The sequence below is a fragment of the Macrobrachium rosenbergii genome, chromosome 55, assembly GCF_040412425.1.
Source record: "Macrobrachium rosenbergii isolate ZJJX-2024 chromosome 55, ASM4041242v1, whole genome shotgun sequence".
NCBI lineage: Eukaryota > Metazoa > Arthropoda > Malacostraca > Decapoda > Palaemonidae > Macrobrachium > Macrobrachium rosenbergii.
The window spans coordinates 90,841,687-90,861,729 of record NC_089795.1 but is presented as its reverse complement, the minus strand read 5'-3'; the positions used below and the strand labels follow the sequence as shown (position 1 = coordinate 90,861,729).

Genomic DNA, 20,043 nt, shown 5'->3' with positions numbered 1-20,043 from the left:
CGATATAGGACGACTAGCGGGAATCGGGGCGCGGAACTAAAGTAAAGTTTTACGTTATATTATTATTATTATTATTATTATTATTATTATTATTATTATTATTATTAATTATTATTGAATTATTTCAGTAAATGACTGACTTGAAACTCTTTAAGCTTCCAAGGAATGTTGGCTTCAAATTCCCACCTCAGACCCCACACTGCAGCAGTAACTGATCATGAATCAAGATACGGAGCCAGTGATTTTTCATCGCCTTGGGGAAGGCTCGAACTCGTGGCTAAAATTAGTTGCCGAATTTCGTGCAGTCCACAGTTATTGCCTATTAGAATTCCTCTGCATTCGTAAACTGAATTTATTTCAATAATACTTAAAACACACGCAGGACGTGTATTTCTCAATGCCGTGCGCAAATGTATTCAAATCGAATTGCCCTCTAGCAGCCACTAGGGGGAGGGGGGGGGAGTTCGCCCCGAAACAGAGAAACAGGAGGAAGAAGAAGAATAAGAATTCCTAATTCCTTTTGGGGCTGCTGTCACGTAGAGCAATTAAAGTATACAATTGATATATTGACCATAACTCGGAGTCTTGCGGTTTTCTGTTTAACAGACAGGCTGTGGGCCTCGGGTTATGGAGAGAGAGAGAGAGAGAGAGAGAGAGAGAGAGACTTGGTAGCAGCTATCAGCAGCAGGAAGGAGGAGAAGAAGAAATAGAAGAACAACGGGTCCTGAATTCTTTGTCCGAAATGAGAAGAAGAAGAAGAAGAAGTAAGCACTGGGAGACACACAGTAGCTGGGAGTTGGTATTATATACCAGGCTCGTGAACTCAGTGGATCGGGAGGGTGAGATTATTTTAAAAGTTTGTGTAGTGCCTTCTGTGAAATGGTGATAATGGGAGGGGGAATTGGAAGGAATTGATGGCCGGTAAGAAGCTGCTGATCATCTGAAAAAGGGGAATTGAAGGTTGATGAGATCATTCTGATAATGGAAAAGGGGAATTGGAAGAAATTGAAGATAATACTGATAATTGAAAGGGGGAATTGTAAGCGAAATAGGCGTGGAATTTTCTTTTGTGAGCATTATGATTATCGAAGGAGGAATCAGGAATTGAAGGTAAATTGGAAGGAACTGAAATTGAAAGTCTGTAAAAAATGCCAATAATTGAAAAGGTGGGAATTGGAAGGAATTGAATGACGGTATAGTCATGCTGGACATGGGATTTTCTTTCGTGGAAAAGGTTAAGAAAATAGCAATAATGGAAAGAGGAATTGCAAGGAATTGAAGGTCACTACGATAATGGTGATAGTTGAAAATGGGGAATTGGAAGGAATTGAAGTATATAAGCAAAGTGGACGTGACATTTTCTTTTGTGAAAATGGTGATAATGGAAGTGGGAATTGGAAGGAATTGAAGGATGTGAAAATGGCGATATTGGAACCGGAAATTGGAAGGAATTGCAAGGACGGTATAGGCGAGGTAGACGTGGAATTTTCTGATGTGGAAATGATTGTGAAAAATAGTGTTATGGAAGGGGGGAATTGCAGGACTGTAAGATAATGCAGATAATTGAAAAGGGGGGGAATTGGAAGGAATTGAAGTATAGAAGCGAAGGAAACATGGAATTTTTTGTTGAAAAAATCGCAATTCAAAGTTCATGTGACAATTCATTTTTGTTAAGGGAAATTCTGCAGACCTTTATTATTATTATTATTATTATTATTATTATTATTATTATTATTATTATTATTATTATTATTATTATTATTATTATTATTCAGACAGATGTCTCCCTTAACCTTTCTCCAATTCTTACGAAAAAGATTCTTGCCTTGAACTTTAATAACTCGGAATATGACACATGTTGGCAAAATTGCATTTCTCAAACCATTTCTTGCGTAGAAATCCTTCGGTTTCAATGGAAGAATATTTTTATACCGTTCTCCGGGACAATCGCTAAATAATCGCTAAAATGATAATAATAATAATAATAATAATAATAATAATAATAATAATAATAATAATAATAATAATAATAATAATAATAATAATAATAAAACTCAGAGTATTTTACGTTTTTTAATAATAATAATAATAAAAAAATGACAATAATTGACTTATTAATTAATTAAAGTTAGAATGTTAGTATCCTCTCTCTCTCTCTCTCTCTCTCTCTCTCTCTCTCTCTCTCTCTCTCTATATATATATATATATATATATATATATATATATATATATATATATATATATATATATATATATATATATATATTCTCTCTCAATATTCATGCAGGTTCTTAAGATTTTAAAATTCTCTCTCTCTCTCTCTCTCTCTCTCTCTCTCTCTCTCTCTCTCTCTCTCTCTCTCTCTCTCTCTCTCTCTCTCAGACATGCAAATAAAGAAGACAGCACTGTTTGAATGTCTGCCTCTCTGAAAGTATTTTTGCGCGTGAGACAGTTAACCCCGACGACAGACATGCGAACAGAACTGACGTGAGAAAATGCGGCCAAGCGGATAGACAAACGAGCGCGCAAGCACGCGTGAAGGCAAACATTTCTTCGCCGGGAAAAAAAGAATGCGGTAGATTTTTGCCACTTCTGGGTATAGACCTTCATAACGCTCTCTCTCTCTCTCTCTCTCTCTCTCTCTCTCTCTCTCTCTCTCTCTCAAAATTACCTAAAGGCGCGGTCTATCTTCTCTACGTGATTTAAGTCACATTCGATCCCACGGGGGAGGACTAATACCTGCTAAGATGAGAGCTCTGACTAAATCATTCCTTATCATTTTGACAGCTGAGAGAGATTTATGATCTGGGTAGAATTACAAAAATAATTATTTTTTCAACTATTTTTCAAATAAAATTAAAAATTTGAGTGATGTAAAGTAGATAGGGTTCGTCGTGTTGCTGATGAGTCTGTGTGTGTTGTTGTGAAGGTTGTTTGATGGTTTTGTAGTTGTAGTTGTAGATTTTTAGCTCCTTTTAGTTTTCTGTAAAAGAAAACTATTGTGCCGTTTTTGTCTGTCCGTCCTCAGATCTTAAAAACTACTGAGGCTAGAGGGCTGCAAATTGGTATGTCAATCATCCACCCTCCAATCACCAAACGTACCAAATTGCAGCCCTCTAGCCCCAGTAGTTTTCATTATATTTAAGCTTAAAGTTAGCCATACTCGTGCTTCTGGCAACGATACAGGCCAGGCCACCATTGGGCCGTGGTTAAAGCGTCACCGGCAGCGGCTCATACAGCATTATACCGAGACCACCGAAAGATAGATCTGTTTTCGGTGGCCTTGATTATACGCCGTAGCGGCTGTACAGAAAACTCGATTGCGCCGAAAGAAACTTACATCAACTGTAGTGTATGTTTTCTTTCGAGGCCACCCCCTATTATCCATTATCATCAGTTTCCTCTTCATCCGAAAGAAAATAAAGAAAATAAAGACAGGAGATTTAAAATGAAAACAGGAACCTCATTCTTCCAAGTTTAAAGTTCATGGCTCCCACCGTCACGATATTGAATAATAACAAGGAGTTATTTTTTCATATTTTTTTTCTTCAGTTAATATACTAAAGGTATTTTCTTGTTGTGCTTCCTAATTTTTTTTTCTAAAGATCATATAAATTTTTTTTTGTTACTTTAAATATCAAATTTTTTTTCAAAGGTGACGAAGGTATACAAATTTTTACTTTTCTGTACAAGGAAAATATTGTGCCGGCTTTGTCTGTCCGTCCGCACGTAATTCTGTCCGCGCTTTTTCTGTCCGCCCTCACATCTTAAAAACTACCGAGGCTAGAGGGCTGCAAATTGCTATGCTGATCATCCACCCTCCAATCATCAAACATACCAAATTGCAGCCCTCTAGCCTCAGTAGTTTTGATTTTATTTAAGGTTAAAGTTAGCCATAATCGTGCATCTGGCAACGATATAGGCCAGGCCACCACCGGGCTGTGGTTCAAGTTTCACGGGCCGCGGCTCATACAACATTATACAGAGACCACCGAAGGATAGATGTTGTCGGTGGCCTTGATTATATGCTGTACAGAAAACTCGATTGCGCCGAAGAAACTTCGCAGCATCTTTTACTTTTTTTTTGTCATAGTCAAATGGAGAGTAGACTCTAGCTAAGTGTACGATGCATAGTCAGTAAATAAGTGATAAAGTATAATTGATAAAGTGAGATAAAATCAGAGAGATGAAGGTCAGTCATGGTGACTCATAGAATCATGAGATTATATCAGGGATAGAATAATGACTTATTATAGTGATTATCAATTTTACTTCATAACTTCCAAAGTGTTAATTGGACTGAATATAGAATTCAGGCCTAAGGCCAAGCACTGGGACATATGAGGTCATTCAGCGCTGAAACGGAAATTGAGAGAAAGGGAGGTTTGAAAGGTGTAACAGGAGGAAAACCTCAAAGCAGTTGCACTATGAATCAGTTGTTAGGAGAGGCTGGAAAGTAAGATGGAAGAAACAGAATATGAAAGGAGGTACAGTAAGGTTCCAAAGTCCCACCTGTGTCACTGCAAGAGCTTCCTTGAACAGTGTTCAAAGAACATCAGTCGCACAGACTCAGAAAAAATGAATGATGAAATGTTTTCAGTATTTTTGTCAGTTTACCCAGAGTTCAGGTGGTCGAGAAGTCTTTCTCTCTCTCTCTCTCTCTCTCTCTCTCTCTCTCTCTCTCTCTCTCTCTCTCTCTCTCTCGATTATCAATGTAATGTACTTCAGTACATTCCATTCTTATAAGAAGAAACTGTTATTGCTGTAGAGTAATTCAGTACATTCCATTATTTTAAGAGACAGTTATCAATGTAATGTAATCCAGCACATTCATTTCTAATTAAAAACTCTTATTAATTTAATTATTTCAAAAATTCTGCCAATAAATTGCATGAATTGCGTAAGAGCTGATGAAATTGAATTGCAATACTTCGATCAATTTGGTGCTAGTTGCGTAAGTGTCAAATTCATTGGCGCTAATCGTTTCAAAATAATTTCGAATTCTCTCGTAATTACCTTTTCCATCCACTCTCCTAAGACTCCAAGGTCCTCTCTCTCTCTCTCTCTCTCTCTCTCTCTCTCTCTCTCTCTCTCTCTCTCTCTCTCTCTCTCTCTCTCTCAAGAAACTAATGTCACTGATTTTAATAACTTTCGAATGTCAGAGGTTTGGGTTGGAACTATTCTCTCTCTCTCTCTCTCTCTCTCTCTCTCTCTCTCTCTCTCTCTCTCTCTCTCTCTCTCTCTCTCTCTCTCTCTCTCAAGCAAGCAAGCAGCATCACTGATTATAATAACTATTACGAATGTCAGAATGCAAATAGGGTTGGAAGGGCCTCGATGAGGTAAGCCCCAATACCGGATGAGGACGGGTTAAAACTATTCGTCAGGTGATCTCTCTCTCTCTCTCTCTCTCTCTCTCTCTCTCTCTCTCTCTGTATATATCTCTCTCTCTCTCTATGTATATATATATATATATATATATATCTCTCTATATCTCTCTCTCTCTCTCTATCTCTCTCTCCTATATATATATATATATATGCTTCTCGTGAGTTAATGTGTTTGTCTTTTACACAGAGAGAGAGAGAGAGAGAGAGAGAGAGAGAGAGAGAGAGAGAGAGAGAATACGATTTTCCCCGGTAATAACGAAGCTTTTTTTCCCCTGTGGTCTTATCCTGGAACCCCTGAGTGTGTGTGTGCGTTGTAAGGTTACTGGGTAAGGAATTTGGTCATCACAAGGACGACTGGTCTTCTTGTTGTTGGTCTCTCTCTCTCTCTCTCTCTCTCTCTCTCTCTCTCTCTCTCTCTCTCTCTCTCTCTCTCTCTCTCTCTCTCTCTCTCCCTGCGCTCGTGAGAAGAGCCGAGCCTTTTAAACACTAATTCATTCAATAACCTCGAGATTTTGTTCATTGATTTGGCTTCTCTCTCTCTCTCTCTCTCTCTCTCTCTCTCTCTCTCTCTCTCTCTCTATATATATATATATATATATATATATATATATATATATATATATATATATATATATATATATATATATATATATATTAGAAATAATCAACTCACTCACAATCACCTGTGGAACAGAAATAAATTTCTGACTCACATCAGGATCGAACCCAGGTCTTTCAGTTGTGTGGCTTGGTTGGCAGCAGTGTCGTCTTTCCTGTGTGGGTCAGTTGGTAGCGCCCTGGCCTTTTTCATTTGAGAGAAATGAGTTCGATCCCGATTTGAGTCAGAAATTTATATAAATATATACTATATAAAAGTAATTCATTTATTTATTGTTGAAATAACTATGATGAATGCTGATGTGGACCTTTGCACTCATCCCTACCAACAGAGACACTTGTGTATATTGTACTCAGGGATGGTCATGTCAAAGCATTACCAATTAGAAATTAAAATACTGATAAAAGAATTAAATGATTTAGTATCAGCAGAGATGACAGTGATAATAATTATGAAATGATTGATGATTATAATTTTGGTTATGAATCATTGATAGTAATATTAGTCTTTAAAGACATTATTAATGATAGGGGTAGGGGATAGTCATTCTGATACAATAAGTTGGTGATAATTATCATCATCAAATAAGATTTACTAACGCCAAGATTTACTGATACAATGACAAACCGTAGTGTATTTCAGCCTCCGCAATCATCAACTAATTTCACCTTTCGTCACCCCTCCCCCTCCCCCTAACCCCCTCCACCCCTCCTTCCGGTCATTTCGATGGCCCACGCCCTCCTCTCTCTCTCTCTCCCTCTGTCTCTCTCTCCCACATCACCTGTACCCCCCATGACTCAGCACTTTGTGCAAAGTTTGCTGGTCACTTTTTAACTCTTGTCGTCATTTTCTGTGCAACACTGAAAGTCTTACTATTTGATCCAATCGCTTTTGAATCGAATTGAATTGAATATAGAATTTAGGCCAAAGACCAAGCGCTGGGACCTACAAGGTCATTCAGCGCTGAAACGGAAATTGACAGTAAGAGGTTTGAAAGGTTTAACAGGAGGAAAACCTCTGAGCATTTGCATTATGAAACAATTGTTTGAGAGGGTGGAAAGTCAGGTGAAAGAAAGCGAATATGAACGGAAGTACAGTAAAAGGAGGGATGCTGCAATGACCCTTAAGTTATGCCTACAGTGCACCACGTGAGGTGCAGTGGTGGCACTAACCCCCTACGGAGAATAAGAGTTATGGCTTCGTCAGCAGAATTCAACTTGCAATAATATTGTGACGTCAGTTTTCATAACCACTGTTAATCAGTTACAATAATAGAGAAGCTTTATGATGAATTAAATTCTGCAAATGCGTCCTTGATTTTTTAATAATAATAATAATAATAATAATAATAAATAATAATAATAATGATAATAAATTCGTACTTTTCTCTTGCATAATTTTAACGGGATGTGTTTACGAGAGGGTCTCCGTAATAATAATAATAATAATAATAATAATAATAATAATAATAATAATAATAATCACTTTCTTCACAGTCTTCCGAATAATATGCCATATGTTATAGTTATTGTCTACTTGCCCCATACTTTGTTACACACGTGTATTTCTCCATCCTCAACATGGCCGTCGTCATATCATCATTATCATTGTTGCTACCTTGTGTGGGTTCCTCCCTATAGCATCGTAATTTCACGTCCTGTGTCATACCAGCCCTAAGCCTGAATAGAGTAGCAGACTTTGGGCTTAGGATTAAGATCCATACCTCTGAAAGTAACAAAGCCTGATAATAGAACTTGCAAGACTTGGTTTGCCCTAGCATTTGAAATATAATATAATAATAATAAGTGGGTGATTGCCCCACCTTGCAACATCACTATTCAACAGCTGCCAGTAATTACTATGTAATTGCTCTGGGGATGAGATGGTATCGAATGCGAGATTGCCTTGCCTAATATTAGCTGATGTTTATATGTCAGTGGACAACAGTCTTGTTATGGCCTGTTATATAAAACTGATTATATATATTTTATATATATATATATATATATATATATATATATATATATATATATATATATATATATATATATATATATATATATATATATATATATATATATATATATATATATATATATATATATATATATATATATATATATATATATATATATATATATATATATAATAAAATCTACTGGTCACTTTTTACCCGATAGGTATGCTATGGAAAAACCACAGTGCCTTCTTAACTCCTCAAATTCGTCACACTTTTTGGGTACACTTTTCACTGCAAAGCCTTAGATCCAAATGGAAGAACATGAAATAATTCTGAAGTCCGGTAACAGGATTCGAACCTGCATCCAGAGTATCAGAACGTGGTCACGTTGCCGACCTGACCATGAGAAGGATAAAAGTCTATTGCTGCTTATATATGTCAAATTCAGATACATTTATTAGAGCTGGGATAGACCCAACCTCACCACTTTAGCCAAGTGGGCAGTCGTTTTGTCATAGTTTGACCTAGGCTGAGTGTCATTATTTGTTTGGTATTGATCTTAGGATGTAGCAAGTTCTCTTTGATACCTTGTACCATAGATGAAATCATTTGTGTTTGGGTTCTTTACAAAGAGAGTCTCACATATAATAAAGCCTGTTTGTATTTATTGCATTGTGTTACTGCATTTGCAACTGTTACATTTTTTAATTTTATTTCAGATGTAAGGCGTGACGCTAAATATCCCATCTGTGATAACTGAAAGACTGTAGAAGACTTGAGTCTACACCGCATTCACAATTGGATTTAGGACGAGCTTGTACTAAGGGAAATTTGACCCCCATAGAACTGGACAAGAGGCAAGGCATTTGGGAATTATCTGAAGCTCCCCCCGTGATGGCCCAAGGCATACCTTGCAGCACTGATTGGTAACCTGCCTTCAGATACCCAAGGTAGGTACCCAGTGGCGTGGTTGATGGTAAGGATATTCTCATTTTTTTATTGAGTCAAGTCTTATCTTAGAGTCATAATCCCTGAATTGGGGTTTTCAAACTTGTTTTATACCCGTATACCTAATGTGTTTGTAAAATTTTAATTAAAGATAAATATTATCCATTTTTTTGTGAAGAAAACCCAAAATTTTTATTTTAACTGATATGTTTTGACTGCACATATTTTGACTGCTAATATTCATTGGTAACGTTTTGGGAGTCAGCTTTTCTTTTCATCAACTAATTATTTTTTTTTTATCTCGTAATATTTATGTTAGTATCCTTTTATCATTTATTCAAGTTAAAGATATACTACAGTATTTCATTGTTCTGTAGTATCTCTGAACCTATTGTTTTAAACAACAAAATTAAAGGCCCACTTTTTAAAAACTAGGTTACTGAAGTCACAGACACTTCTACAAATGCTGCATCAGTCAGCAGGAACTTATGGAAGGCAGCCGTTTAACTAATGTGATACTTATTTAACAAATATTATCCATTTTATTCAGAGATTGGTTTTGACATGGTATAGAGCAGCTGTAGAATCACCAACATGGATTAATAAACCCCCAAGGCTGAATTTGTCAAAACTGACTCAATTCAATGTCAGTGTATCTGCAGTATTTTTATTTGTGATGCTGTCAGAACCAGTTATCATTTTTCTGGCTTGATTTTGAAAGCTTTATGACAGCCCCATCATTCATGCTTATTTTTTTTTTATAAATCCTGAGGAACAGCTTTATAGTACTTTGAAATGAGACCAAAGAATACAAGTACAATTGTACTTCTGGCTTAAGAAAGGTTTTACCAAGTCGACATTGCATAGTCCCAGCACATTGTTTTATTAATGAACTTTGAATTTCCTCCTTAGATGCCGGGGAACGTGCGGTACGCAAGCTATGGGGCCAACAACAGCAATGCCCCTTCGAGGACGAAGTCCCTCGATTGCCTTGCGGATAAAAGTGTAAGTCTTTCATTGCTGTTACTTAGACTTGGTATTTCAGTGAGAGTCTGATATGTATTGAATGCATTTTGTTTTCTCTATCATCATCAAGGTCGATGGTGTGTAACATACCACTGATAAGGATATGATATGTATTTATACACTGAATACTATATATGTATATATTCCTTATAGTGTACCGTATTGCTCGTACATACATATAACCCTATACTGTTTATGCAGTGTCTGTAGCAATGCGTTTAGTAAGCTCTGGAAGACCAAAATGACTGGAGACAATGGTGATTAGCATGGGTGATTTTTAGTATTAGTAATAAACATTATTAGTAGAAAGTTGAAAAGACTGAATTGATGAAGTAATTCAAGTAACATGAGTTAAACATGGAAAAGAGAATCAAATAAACCCATGATTTAAAAATCCATTTGTGGTTGAATTATAGTTAGTTGAAATGTAAGGTTACACAGAGTTTCTTCAGATCTTGTACAGAGGGAAGGTTTTTTTTGTATTGACACAGTCACCAGTTTTTTTGAGTTTTATTCTCACTGACCTTACAGCCAGTACTGTCATAAAAGCTAGCTGGATATTGTGCATTTATATGCTGAACTATGTTTATATTTATTTGTTTGTATGTTTTAGAAATGCCAAATGTGGTATGTTTCTGTTAGTTCAGTAATCCAAAACTCTTTTGGTTGCAGATACAGTGTACTCCTCTTGAAATTGTTTAGTATATTCTTAGATATCTGATTAGCTAGACTCTCTTAGATATTGGCACATTAACTGTTTACATTTGTGGGATGTTGTTGTAAGAAAGCTAAACAGTAGTACCCACAGTTAAGTTTTGAATTTTTGGAGGTAGCAGTTACTAAGGAGAATGAGCTGTACCCTTAAACTTGATATCTGTAATGATAGGAAATAGTTATTTACTGTATTCTTTAAACATTGTGCTTCTAGCCATAACCAGGTAGAAGCACCATTGGTTTCTCAATGTCTGGTCTGTGGTCTTATTTTCTTGCTTTTCCTTTACAGGACAAAACAGATGAGTATGTACCCTCCAGAATCACCAGAATGGCCCCCAAAGCAAATGAAACTGCCATGCAGTTCGTCAAGGTACGTACAAATATCTAGGTGTCTTGCATTGTGCATGAAATAATCATTTTTGGAACATTATTTTTCATTTGGACTTTGCTCAGTACTTTTGCACATTGGTGTTCAGTTCGTAAAAGAAGAAAACTTAACAGTACGCATATTATTTAGATATTTCTTAGATATCTACCATTGTTTGCCCAAAGGATGCAGAATAGCCATTCTTCATGACTTGAGCAGGTGCTTTCCAAGAATGCAGAAATGAAAGAATGCATAAAAATGACTGACTGGTGCCGTTACAGTATCAAAATTACTGGCTGGTGCTCTTTCATACATTTAGTCAGTCAATGTCCATTTTCCTTGCCCAGCATTCTGACTGCAGTACTACCCAAGGTCAATTGCAGCATTCTTTTGGCTGGCTGCTACAGTACTCTTTGCCTTTTACTTTTTTCCATTCCCTTTGGTTCCTTCCTCTTAGTTTTCCAACTTTCATTTTGCCTGCCACCATATTTTACCTCTCATTTAATAACAAACTTGTGGGGAAAGCCCTGGAGAAGTCTAAATGTTGATACTGGTGTTGTTGAAGTACTTTTATTATAATACAGTAATAATTTTCCTAGGTGGAAAGGAACCCAGAAATGTATCATGTGATCGATTATCCAATCTTACCTGGAACTGGTTTGATTCATTAGTTCATTTTGGAATTTAAAGACATCATCTTGTGCTCACTTCCAGATATCATATTTGGTATCTTTGTATATTCCTCTTGCATCTGCAGCCTTCTTATCTACTTGAGTTGTACAGAAAGGGCTTGAAAGTCTTTGAAAGTTGTTCATGAGAAGTTTAAAATGGTAGGAGGAAAACTGAGGAAATGTACATAAATCTTCTCCAACCATGTTTGTAGGAATTTTTTTATTTTAGAATTATTTTCATAGATTCAAATGCCCAAATAATGCTCATATGTTTCAAGGCCAGTGAGATTTAAATGTGTGAAAATACTGAATACTTACCCATACTTTATCATCATCATCATCAATGACTGTTGCAGTGTATGTTGCAGCTAATGGTATTCTACAGTCTCTTGTAGTCATTAAACTCTTTTCTCTGATACTGATTATAATGTGTAGGGTGTGTTATGTGGTAATGAATAAAACCCTACAGCTGATCTGTGGAGTTTTAATTTAATGACACTAAAAAGACTTCATGTCAGTGCATGTTTTAAACGTATTTTCTCTCTTTATTCAAGCCACCACCAATTTACCCCAACCACTTGTATCAGCAGTCGAAGGTAATAAAACTCAAGCTGTCTAGAAAAACAGCCATTTCAGAATTATGTATGTTTTTTTGGTAATTTTTTTTTTGCCTGTTAACTGTACAATATTTTTTTTTTAGTATGGTCAAGTGAGATGTGCTACTGTGGATGTAATTTTGAAGTACAGATCTTGGCATATTTTTATGTAGATTGGTTCAGTACATACTGTATCATGGTCTGCTTTTAATTACTGTATTGTATCTAGTAGGACATACAGGTATTAAAATTGCTATTTAGGATTACACAGGAAACTCCATGAATTAAAGAACTAGATTTTTTAGACAATTTTCAGTGTGAGTATCACTCAGGTGTAGTACATTATTGTATTTGCTTTTTGTTTTGATTCACTGGGTATTCCATGAAGCCCACAGTCATTTATCAACATGAGTACATCTTCCAAATATGGTTGAGACTGATGGTATTCACAAAATGAAGGCCTTCATGGGTTGCTGTAGAATGTAAGACAAGTATTATATATAGTAGTACTTTATACCTGATTCATCAAGTTGTGTCCAGCTGTCACTTAGAAGAGAAGTTGAATCCTGAATGTTACAATTTATGATAAATGCAGCAAACACAGGTATTGTAGGTACTGACGTACACTGCGGTAATCAGAGTCGCTAGCACCATATAGATTTTGTTTTTTAGGAAAAACCTGATTAAATAATGGCCTCCCTCTCCCCATTCAGACTAGGAATTAGAATCTCCAGCACTAAATACACCTTGTCTTTGAGAAGAAACCTGATTAATAGATGACCTCATTCTTCCTATCCAGACTGGGCCAGCAAACCTCTACAAAACTGCGACAGAGCAGATCAAGAAGGCGGAAGCAGTGAAGGCGATGAGGAAGCACCTGATAGCGGAGGAGGAAGAATGGCAAGAAGTAGGTGGCATGGGGATTTGACAGTTAACCCTCAGAAGGAAGAGTTTTCAAGTGCCATGGCAAGAAGTCTGTGTTTTGACTTTTGAGATCTGTGATTGAGGCTTTTCATTTGAACCTGTTTATATGTTTACATTATTTAGAAATTCTGTATTTAGCCAATAGGCTGTAACTTTTTCATGCGTTTACATTACGCTCACTTCTGCTTGTGTTCTTCCACGAAAAAGTGTCGCAAATGATTTATATGACACATTACTAGTATCGAAACTGACAGTTTTGAGCCTAGTGTTGTCATGTACACAGTTTTATCATCATTTACCGTATTCTTTTTTTGGCATTAAAGAATGTTATGTTATTTTTTATATGTTGTTATAACTTATGACCTTGCTGTGGCACTGTGATTCCTTTTATTTATACCCTGTACATTTTAAATTTCAAATGTACTTACATTTTACTTAAACGTGAATGTGATTAACCCTGCAATGCCTGTCTCTCACTAATTTGTTAGGAATAACCAAATAACAACATATTAGTCTTATTTCCTTGTGTTTTCTGAGTGTATTTTTACCATTTTCTTAGTAGCTGACATTTACTTAGACTCCTTCATGAGACTGTAAAGATTTTTTTTTTCCATTTTTCTGGCTTCTAAAAGATGTCTGTTCATCTTTTAAAATAATACTTCTTTTAGTAAACAAGATAATAGGTGAAGATTGCTCACCTTTTCAGTAAGACTTCTTTTAGTTACAGTATCAAGGTAATAGGTGATGATTTGTCTTTTTAATCGACTGGTGAAATATGCCGGAGAGGTCATTTATCTGTTATTGGATTCTTTGAAATAAAATCAGTCCCTATGTTGTTTGTGGAAGGTGAAATGTATACATACATTTGTGCAGTTTTAAATGTCGCCTCCTTCATTATAAGAAAGTCCGTACCACAGAAATCACAGTTGATCATTTGATCAGCCACCAAAGTCATATCTAGATTTAAAATCCCAGGAAAGGAGCTGTGTAACAGTTTTCTGAAGTGTGTGTGGTGATGAAAAGTACCATTCGTAATATGTAGCCGCCTTCACGAAAAAATTCTGGTATTTTGCCTTCATTTTTTAGAATGTTTTCCAAAGAATTTATGTGTTTATTTAGGCATTTTATCAGTGTCTGCGATAAAAGTAATTTGGTGGGTTTTGACCTTTTGTAGAGATTAAGTTTAGATATCTTGTGCTCTTAGTAATAGAAAAATGACCTTGGGATCTGAAGCTTAGAAGTTATGTGAACTGCTGATTAAAGGTGGATATTAGTGACTGCTAGCAATGCTATTATCTTATCAGTCTGTGATATCAAATGTCAGTTGACAGTAGAAGATTATCATGCTTTTTATGAAGGCTTACATTGTCATTACATTTTTATGGGAAAACTTTTCTCCACCCCAAATATTTGATTTGGAACTGTATTCTAGGAAAACCCTTAGGTGTACAATAATCTGTGGTCTAGGAACAGAGAGTTAAGCCATCCATTGCCAAAATTCACTTAAGTTGGTATCGTACATTCCCTTGATTGATCAGAAGCTGTGATTTGAAAGAATACCCAATCTTCATATACCTATCCCTGGTGTGAATTTTTTTTCCTAAAGAGTGACATTGGATGCAAATCCACAAGTGGCTTTGTTGTATAGCAGACAGAATTAGTTCTTTTTAAGCAAATGGTGTTGCATACGTCATATTTATTGTTTTTGCAGTACAGTACTATATGGTTTTTTATGACGGCAAAATTAGAACTGTCTTCGTTTTTGGTAAATCAGTGCACAGTATATATAATTATATAAAATAAATGAGACAACATGTCTGTGAGTACAAGGTTCAAATCATGAAAATGATTAAATTGCAAAGGAAAGTGCAGTTGCAAGTGATGTTTGCCAAAAAGTGTTCTGGCTAAGGGAGGATTGAGAAACTTGTTTTCAGACGTTTTGCATTTAATCACAAGTGCGTAACAAGAACTTTTCTATGTTATCAGCATTTAGTTTGACCTTCGTAGATCGTATTCCACAGCAAAGAGATTTTGCACCAGTTTTAGCGATTAGACATCCAAACTCCTTTTGAAAAAAATATAGCTCATTAACTATAGAAAGAGCATGGACCGGTTATATGACTTTTCATCACATAGTACATTATTTCTGTGTCCTTTTTATGTGGGGAATTTCAAGGAGGGCCTTCTTTGGTTTCAGTGGTGCTTGTATGAAAGCATGCTAATACTGTGTATAAAAGAAATTAATATGCTTTGAAGACAAGACTTGCCTTGCATGAGTTTCCAACTAGTGATTCATACTTGTTAAACATTTTTTATTGACGTATGTTAGATTTCTCTGCTTTTAAAACTTAGAATACAGTATACAGCAGTTGCGTTAAGATGGCGTTCTTAATATGTATGACTGCAGATCTATCTCCTAATTAATTTCCCAAAATGAAATAAAGTATGAATCATCCATACTGAATCAGTCATGAAAAATCTTCATTTGTAATTTGATGAAGGTAGTTTGAGCAGTAGCAAGAGTTAGCCTGAGATTCCATAAATTTATCACATTGGTGACGAAAGAAGGATTTTGATGAGGTATATGTTTTATTCAGCGTTGTGAAAAAATTTAATTAGTGTTTCATCTGCATAAAGCCAAGGCTACACATGTATAATGCTGATTTATTATTACTATACATATTAGACATTGGTAAAGCATTACAGTTTAGAATCAGAGGGCATAGTTGCATGTTAACAAGTATGGGATCAGTATGTACTCTCCAGTTGAATTACATATCACACATCAGCCTTAAGACTCTATACCAGATTAACCTACAAACAAGCCATGTACAGTATTTTGGTGGCATGTCCGAACAATGAACATTTTCTGCCGTTTTTTAAATTATAAATAATCCTATCAAAATCTGTTTGCTGCTACAGATTACCATACAAACATTTAACCTGTTTTGATCTCAAGATGAACATATATTCTTCAAGAAAGTTTGAAGTATGCGAAAAGCTTCGTGTAATTTTCACCTTACGTCTTTGCCTCTTTGGTTTTCAGTACCATGATGTGACATAAATATCAGGACTGAAGTGCTGTAATTTTCTTTATTCCTTATTTTTTTGCATTTTCACTTGTAAAAAATAGGTAACCTTAAGTTGGCAGCAAAGACGTTTTGACAAGGTTGTCCACCATTTTAAAAATGGCAGAAAATGAAGTGTTTTGGTACACCATCAAAATAATGTATATTGTTTCTGGTAGCAGTCTGGGTGTGTTGCAGTAGACTTGCTATCATCACAAGTTAAAAAATGAGAGGCAAAATATGATACCCAGGAAAAATGAATAAGAAATGATGTGCCATTTTCCATTTCAAATCCCTTTTGCAATATAATGTTTTAACAGCCAAAACTTGTACCCGTTCTGAAAGGCAATACTATACCACACGCTGGAGACGTCTTGATCCCATACATTTTGTATAGGAAGTAGGCTCTTTTAAATCTTGTGTTCAAACTATGGTGTTTACATTGTAAAAGCAGCTTTCTCTAGCCTGGAGATGACTGTGGCTACTGTAGCAATTCAACATGAATGGCATTATGGGAGTTTTATCTAGTCTGTTAGATGGGTAACTCTATAGGTAGTTTTTGGTTGTGAAAACTCTCAAAATATGTGGTAGGTAAGGAAGTAAGTAGTTATTTGACAGCCTAGCTTTGTTTCAATCTGGGTTTCTTGGAAGTACTCTTTTGGGGAATAAATAGGCACTAAAGTACTCCATGTATAGCATTTAAAGTTCAATACAGTAGTAGTCGGTATTATTTTGCAACTGGTGTCTCTCTCAGTCATTAAGTCATGGAAAGGTTAGTATAAAATATCCAGAGTTTTCAGCTTATTAAAAGTTTTATGAAGTTACAAAGATTATGCTTCAGCATAACAGCCTTGAATTGATCAGAGCTGAGCCTTTGAAATGGTGATATGTAGAGCAAGAAGTTTGTCTCACATTAAATATCAAAACAGCTTGTCTCTTATTGAACATCAAAATTAAATAGTTTGTCTCTAAGTGAATATCAGATTTAAAGTTTGACTCTCATAGACTAGGAAAAAGTAACGTTTTAGAATAATTAAGATGACTGTATACATTTGTATCTGAATGAACTCCACACATCACTCCATTTCAAAGCCTTGTCATAAACGCTCCATTTTCCCGCCCCCTCATAAAACTGTTTCAAATGTTGGTGATTTCTTTCCTCCTGCGATGCCTTGATTTAACTTTTACTCTTGTATACTGTTAATCCATCTTGTGGATCTTAAAAGTATCCAGTCTTCCTTTCCCAATTTCATTATCGAACTGTTGTTGCACAGCTTCGATACCTTGCAGTACAAAATATCTATGGTTTTTCCTTCCTTGTTCTCCACTGAGCATCAGTACGTTAGACCAAAAACAGGTTTTAAACAGGTTTCAACACTTGAGGGTAAAGTGTATTTGAGATGGACTTTATTCTTAACAGTTCCGTCATGGAAGTCACTTTAACTCATATTAAAATAATGACCTCATTGCCTACTTTAATCAGTCTTGAATTTCTAAAAGATTTAAAAACTAACCTTTACTAACTATTATAAAGATAATAATAACCTATTATTTTAAAAGTGAATTTGAGTTTTTCACTGAAATTTTTTCTTTTTGTTCATTTTTAAGTTTTTGTAGTGATATTATTTTGAATAGTCCACATTATTTGCTAATTTTTAATACCTTAGATTTTTTTATTCAAATCTTAACACACTTTGAAGAACCTTAATTATTCTTAGAGGCTTTCCACTAGAGAGATTTTTTTGTGTTTCAAATTAGTGAGTGCTAAGTGACTGTTACATGACCTTTTTGAGTCACTTCACATGTTGTCAGTACGCATCTCTGCACATTGTAGGCTGAGGAGTTTAACTTAACCTTTTTTATTCATGAAAACTCTCAATTTCAAGTTTCCAGATTGTTTCAGGATCTTCAAAAGTTTATTAAGAATCAACATGGATTTTCAGTTCTCTGGGAAATACTGTAGTACTCATTCACAAAACTGTTTGGCATTCAACTTTGTCTGATTTTTCGTATTACGTTTATGTTTCTATAATTTAAAATTTGTCAGACTCCTCAGTCTTATTTATTAATTTGTTTGTATTCATTTTTTTGGTATGACTGGGAGAGCGAATGTCCTTTACACACATTTTAAGAGTACTCTACCATATTCATATTTTTTCCTTCATCTTTTGAGTTCCATGAAGTGGAGACTCATTCCTTTTAAAAAGCAGAAAATCATATTTTCAAATTTATACTTGCCTCTGTTATCAAAAGTTTTGTGGTCATGGTTTGAAGTGAATAAATGCCTGGTAAAAATTTTTATATTTTGTTAGTTTGTTGAGATACATTGTACTCTTGTCGTCTATGTGGTGACATTATTAATGATGGTGAATAAACGCAGTACAGTCTTGTCCAATAAATCATGACCATTGCTATTTTATTTCATGTGATTTTTGAGCCAAGCTGACAGTTTGCAGGTTTCTTATACATATATCGTGATTCATATTACATCACTGGTAATTTGATTATGAATTTGAATAATGGCAGAAGAACTAGATTTTTCATGTAGCAGAGGACTGTAATGTTTAATTTTATAGAGAATTCCTTTTAAAACTTCCAGTTCATTGCCTTGATAGTGGTTTTCTCATTTGAATGAAAAAGATTAAATGATTATGTAACCTATTATAGTGTACATTCAGTATTTAGCCTATTAAATTGATTTTTTTTACCTAACTGTTAATTGTAGGATTATACGCTTGACTTTATTTTTTTATTTTATGTCCCTCTGAATACATTACAGTACATAATGCTATTTTGCATCAGTTTTCGGGATTTAGTAGATGTCCAATAGACCCTTTATCAGACAGTCCATATTGATCCTCTGCAAAAGTCCGATTTACAAGGAAATTAATTTTCGATAGTTGAAAATCTTAATCACATTAAAAAGACGTTTTTACATGTCATTATGCTGAGGGTCCTCCGTACAGCTACATCCAGTAAGATTGATTAAGTGCGATTAAATATAATAATATTTGTCTGTCAGCTTCGGCCACAGTATTGTAAATACAGTGCGCAGACACCACAGTAAAATACAGGTACATTTTTTGTTTGTATTTGTCTATAAGCTTGAGCTTAATTGCATCATAAATGACATCTATATCAAATACATGTTGTGTATACATGTTACCATACATATGAATGTGAACTCCTTGTTGCATACACGTTACTGTACACATTCAATTAACCAGCCACAGGTATACTTACCGTATATGTTATAGTATGTGACATTTTTAATGTGTATCGATACATGAAGGTAGTATGTTTGGTAACATGCATGTATACAAGGTGTGTGTGCGTGTAAGTTGCATTGATACATGGTGTGTGTACAATTACAAACAAAAGTGTTGGGTGTGGTGCATGTGTCAACTAGCCACTGACAGTGTCCGTTCCTCCACTAGCAGCCCTCCTTCTCCTCCTCATCCTCATCCAAGAGCCCGTACGATGAAGGCGCAGACTGGCAGTCGGTAAGTCTTTGTTTTAAACTCTCCCCATCAATGTCGTGCTTTCTCTCTGTTACGTGTTGTGCTTCTCTGACCCTGTTGTTCGTCCTCCCCCTGTGCAAAGCTGTCTTGTATCTGTGTACAAAATAGACTTTCTGGCATATAGCTTCTAATCCTTGCTTGAGAACAGCGCAGCGCTGTTTGTTTTATTTCGTACGCATTGTGTCTCCTCCTTATATGCACTGTACCTCTGTTGTCGTGATTTTAATACGCATTTATAGTTT

At 35.5% G+C, this 20,043-nt stretch overlaps 1 protein-coding gene across 1 annotated transcript in view; it reads left to right on the top strand.

The window, feature by feature from the left end:
• Positions 1-20,043, top strand: part of smash (smallish) — a 131,376-nt gene that overhangs the window by 84,465 nt on the left and 26,868 nt on the right. Inside the window, 5 exon segments of the mRNA XM_067099460.1 lie at positions 8,686-8,916; positions 9,827-9,919; positions 10,944-11,024; positions 13,088-13,195; positions 19,718-19,783. Of these exon segments, the coding sequence (XP_066955561.1) occupies positions 9,827-9,919; positions 10,944-11,024; positions 13,088-13,195; positions 19,718-19,783 (348 nt within the window). The 5' untranslated portion in view covers positions 8,686-8,916.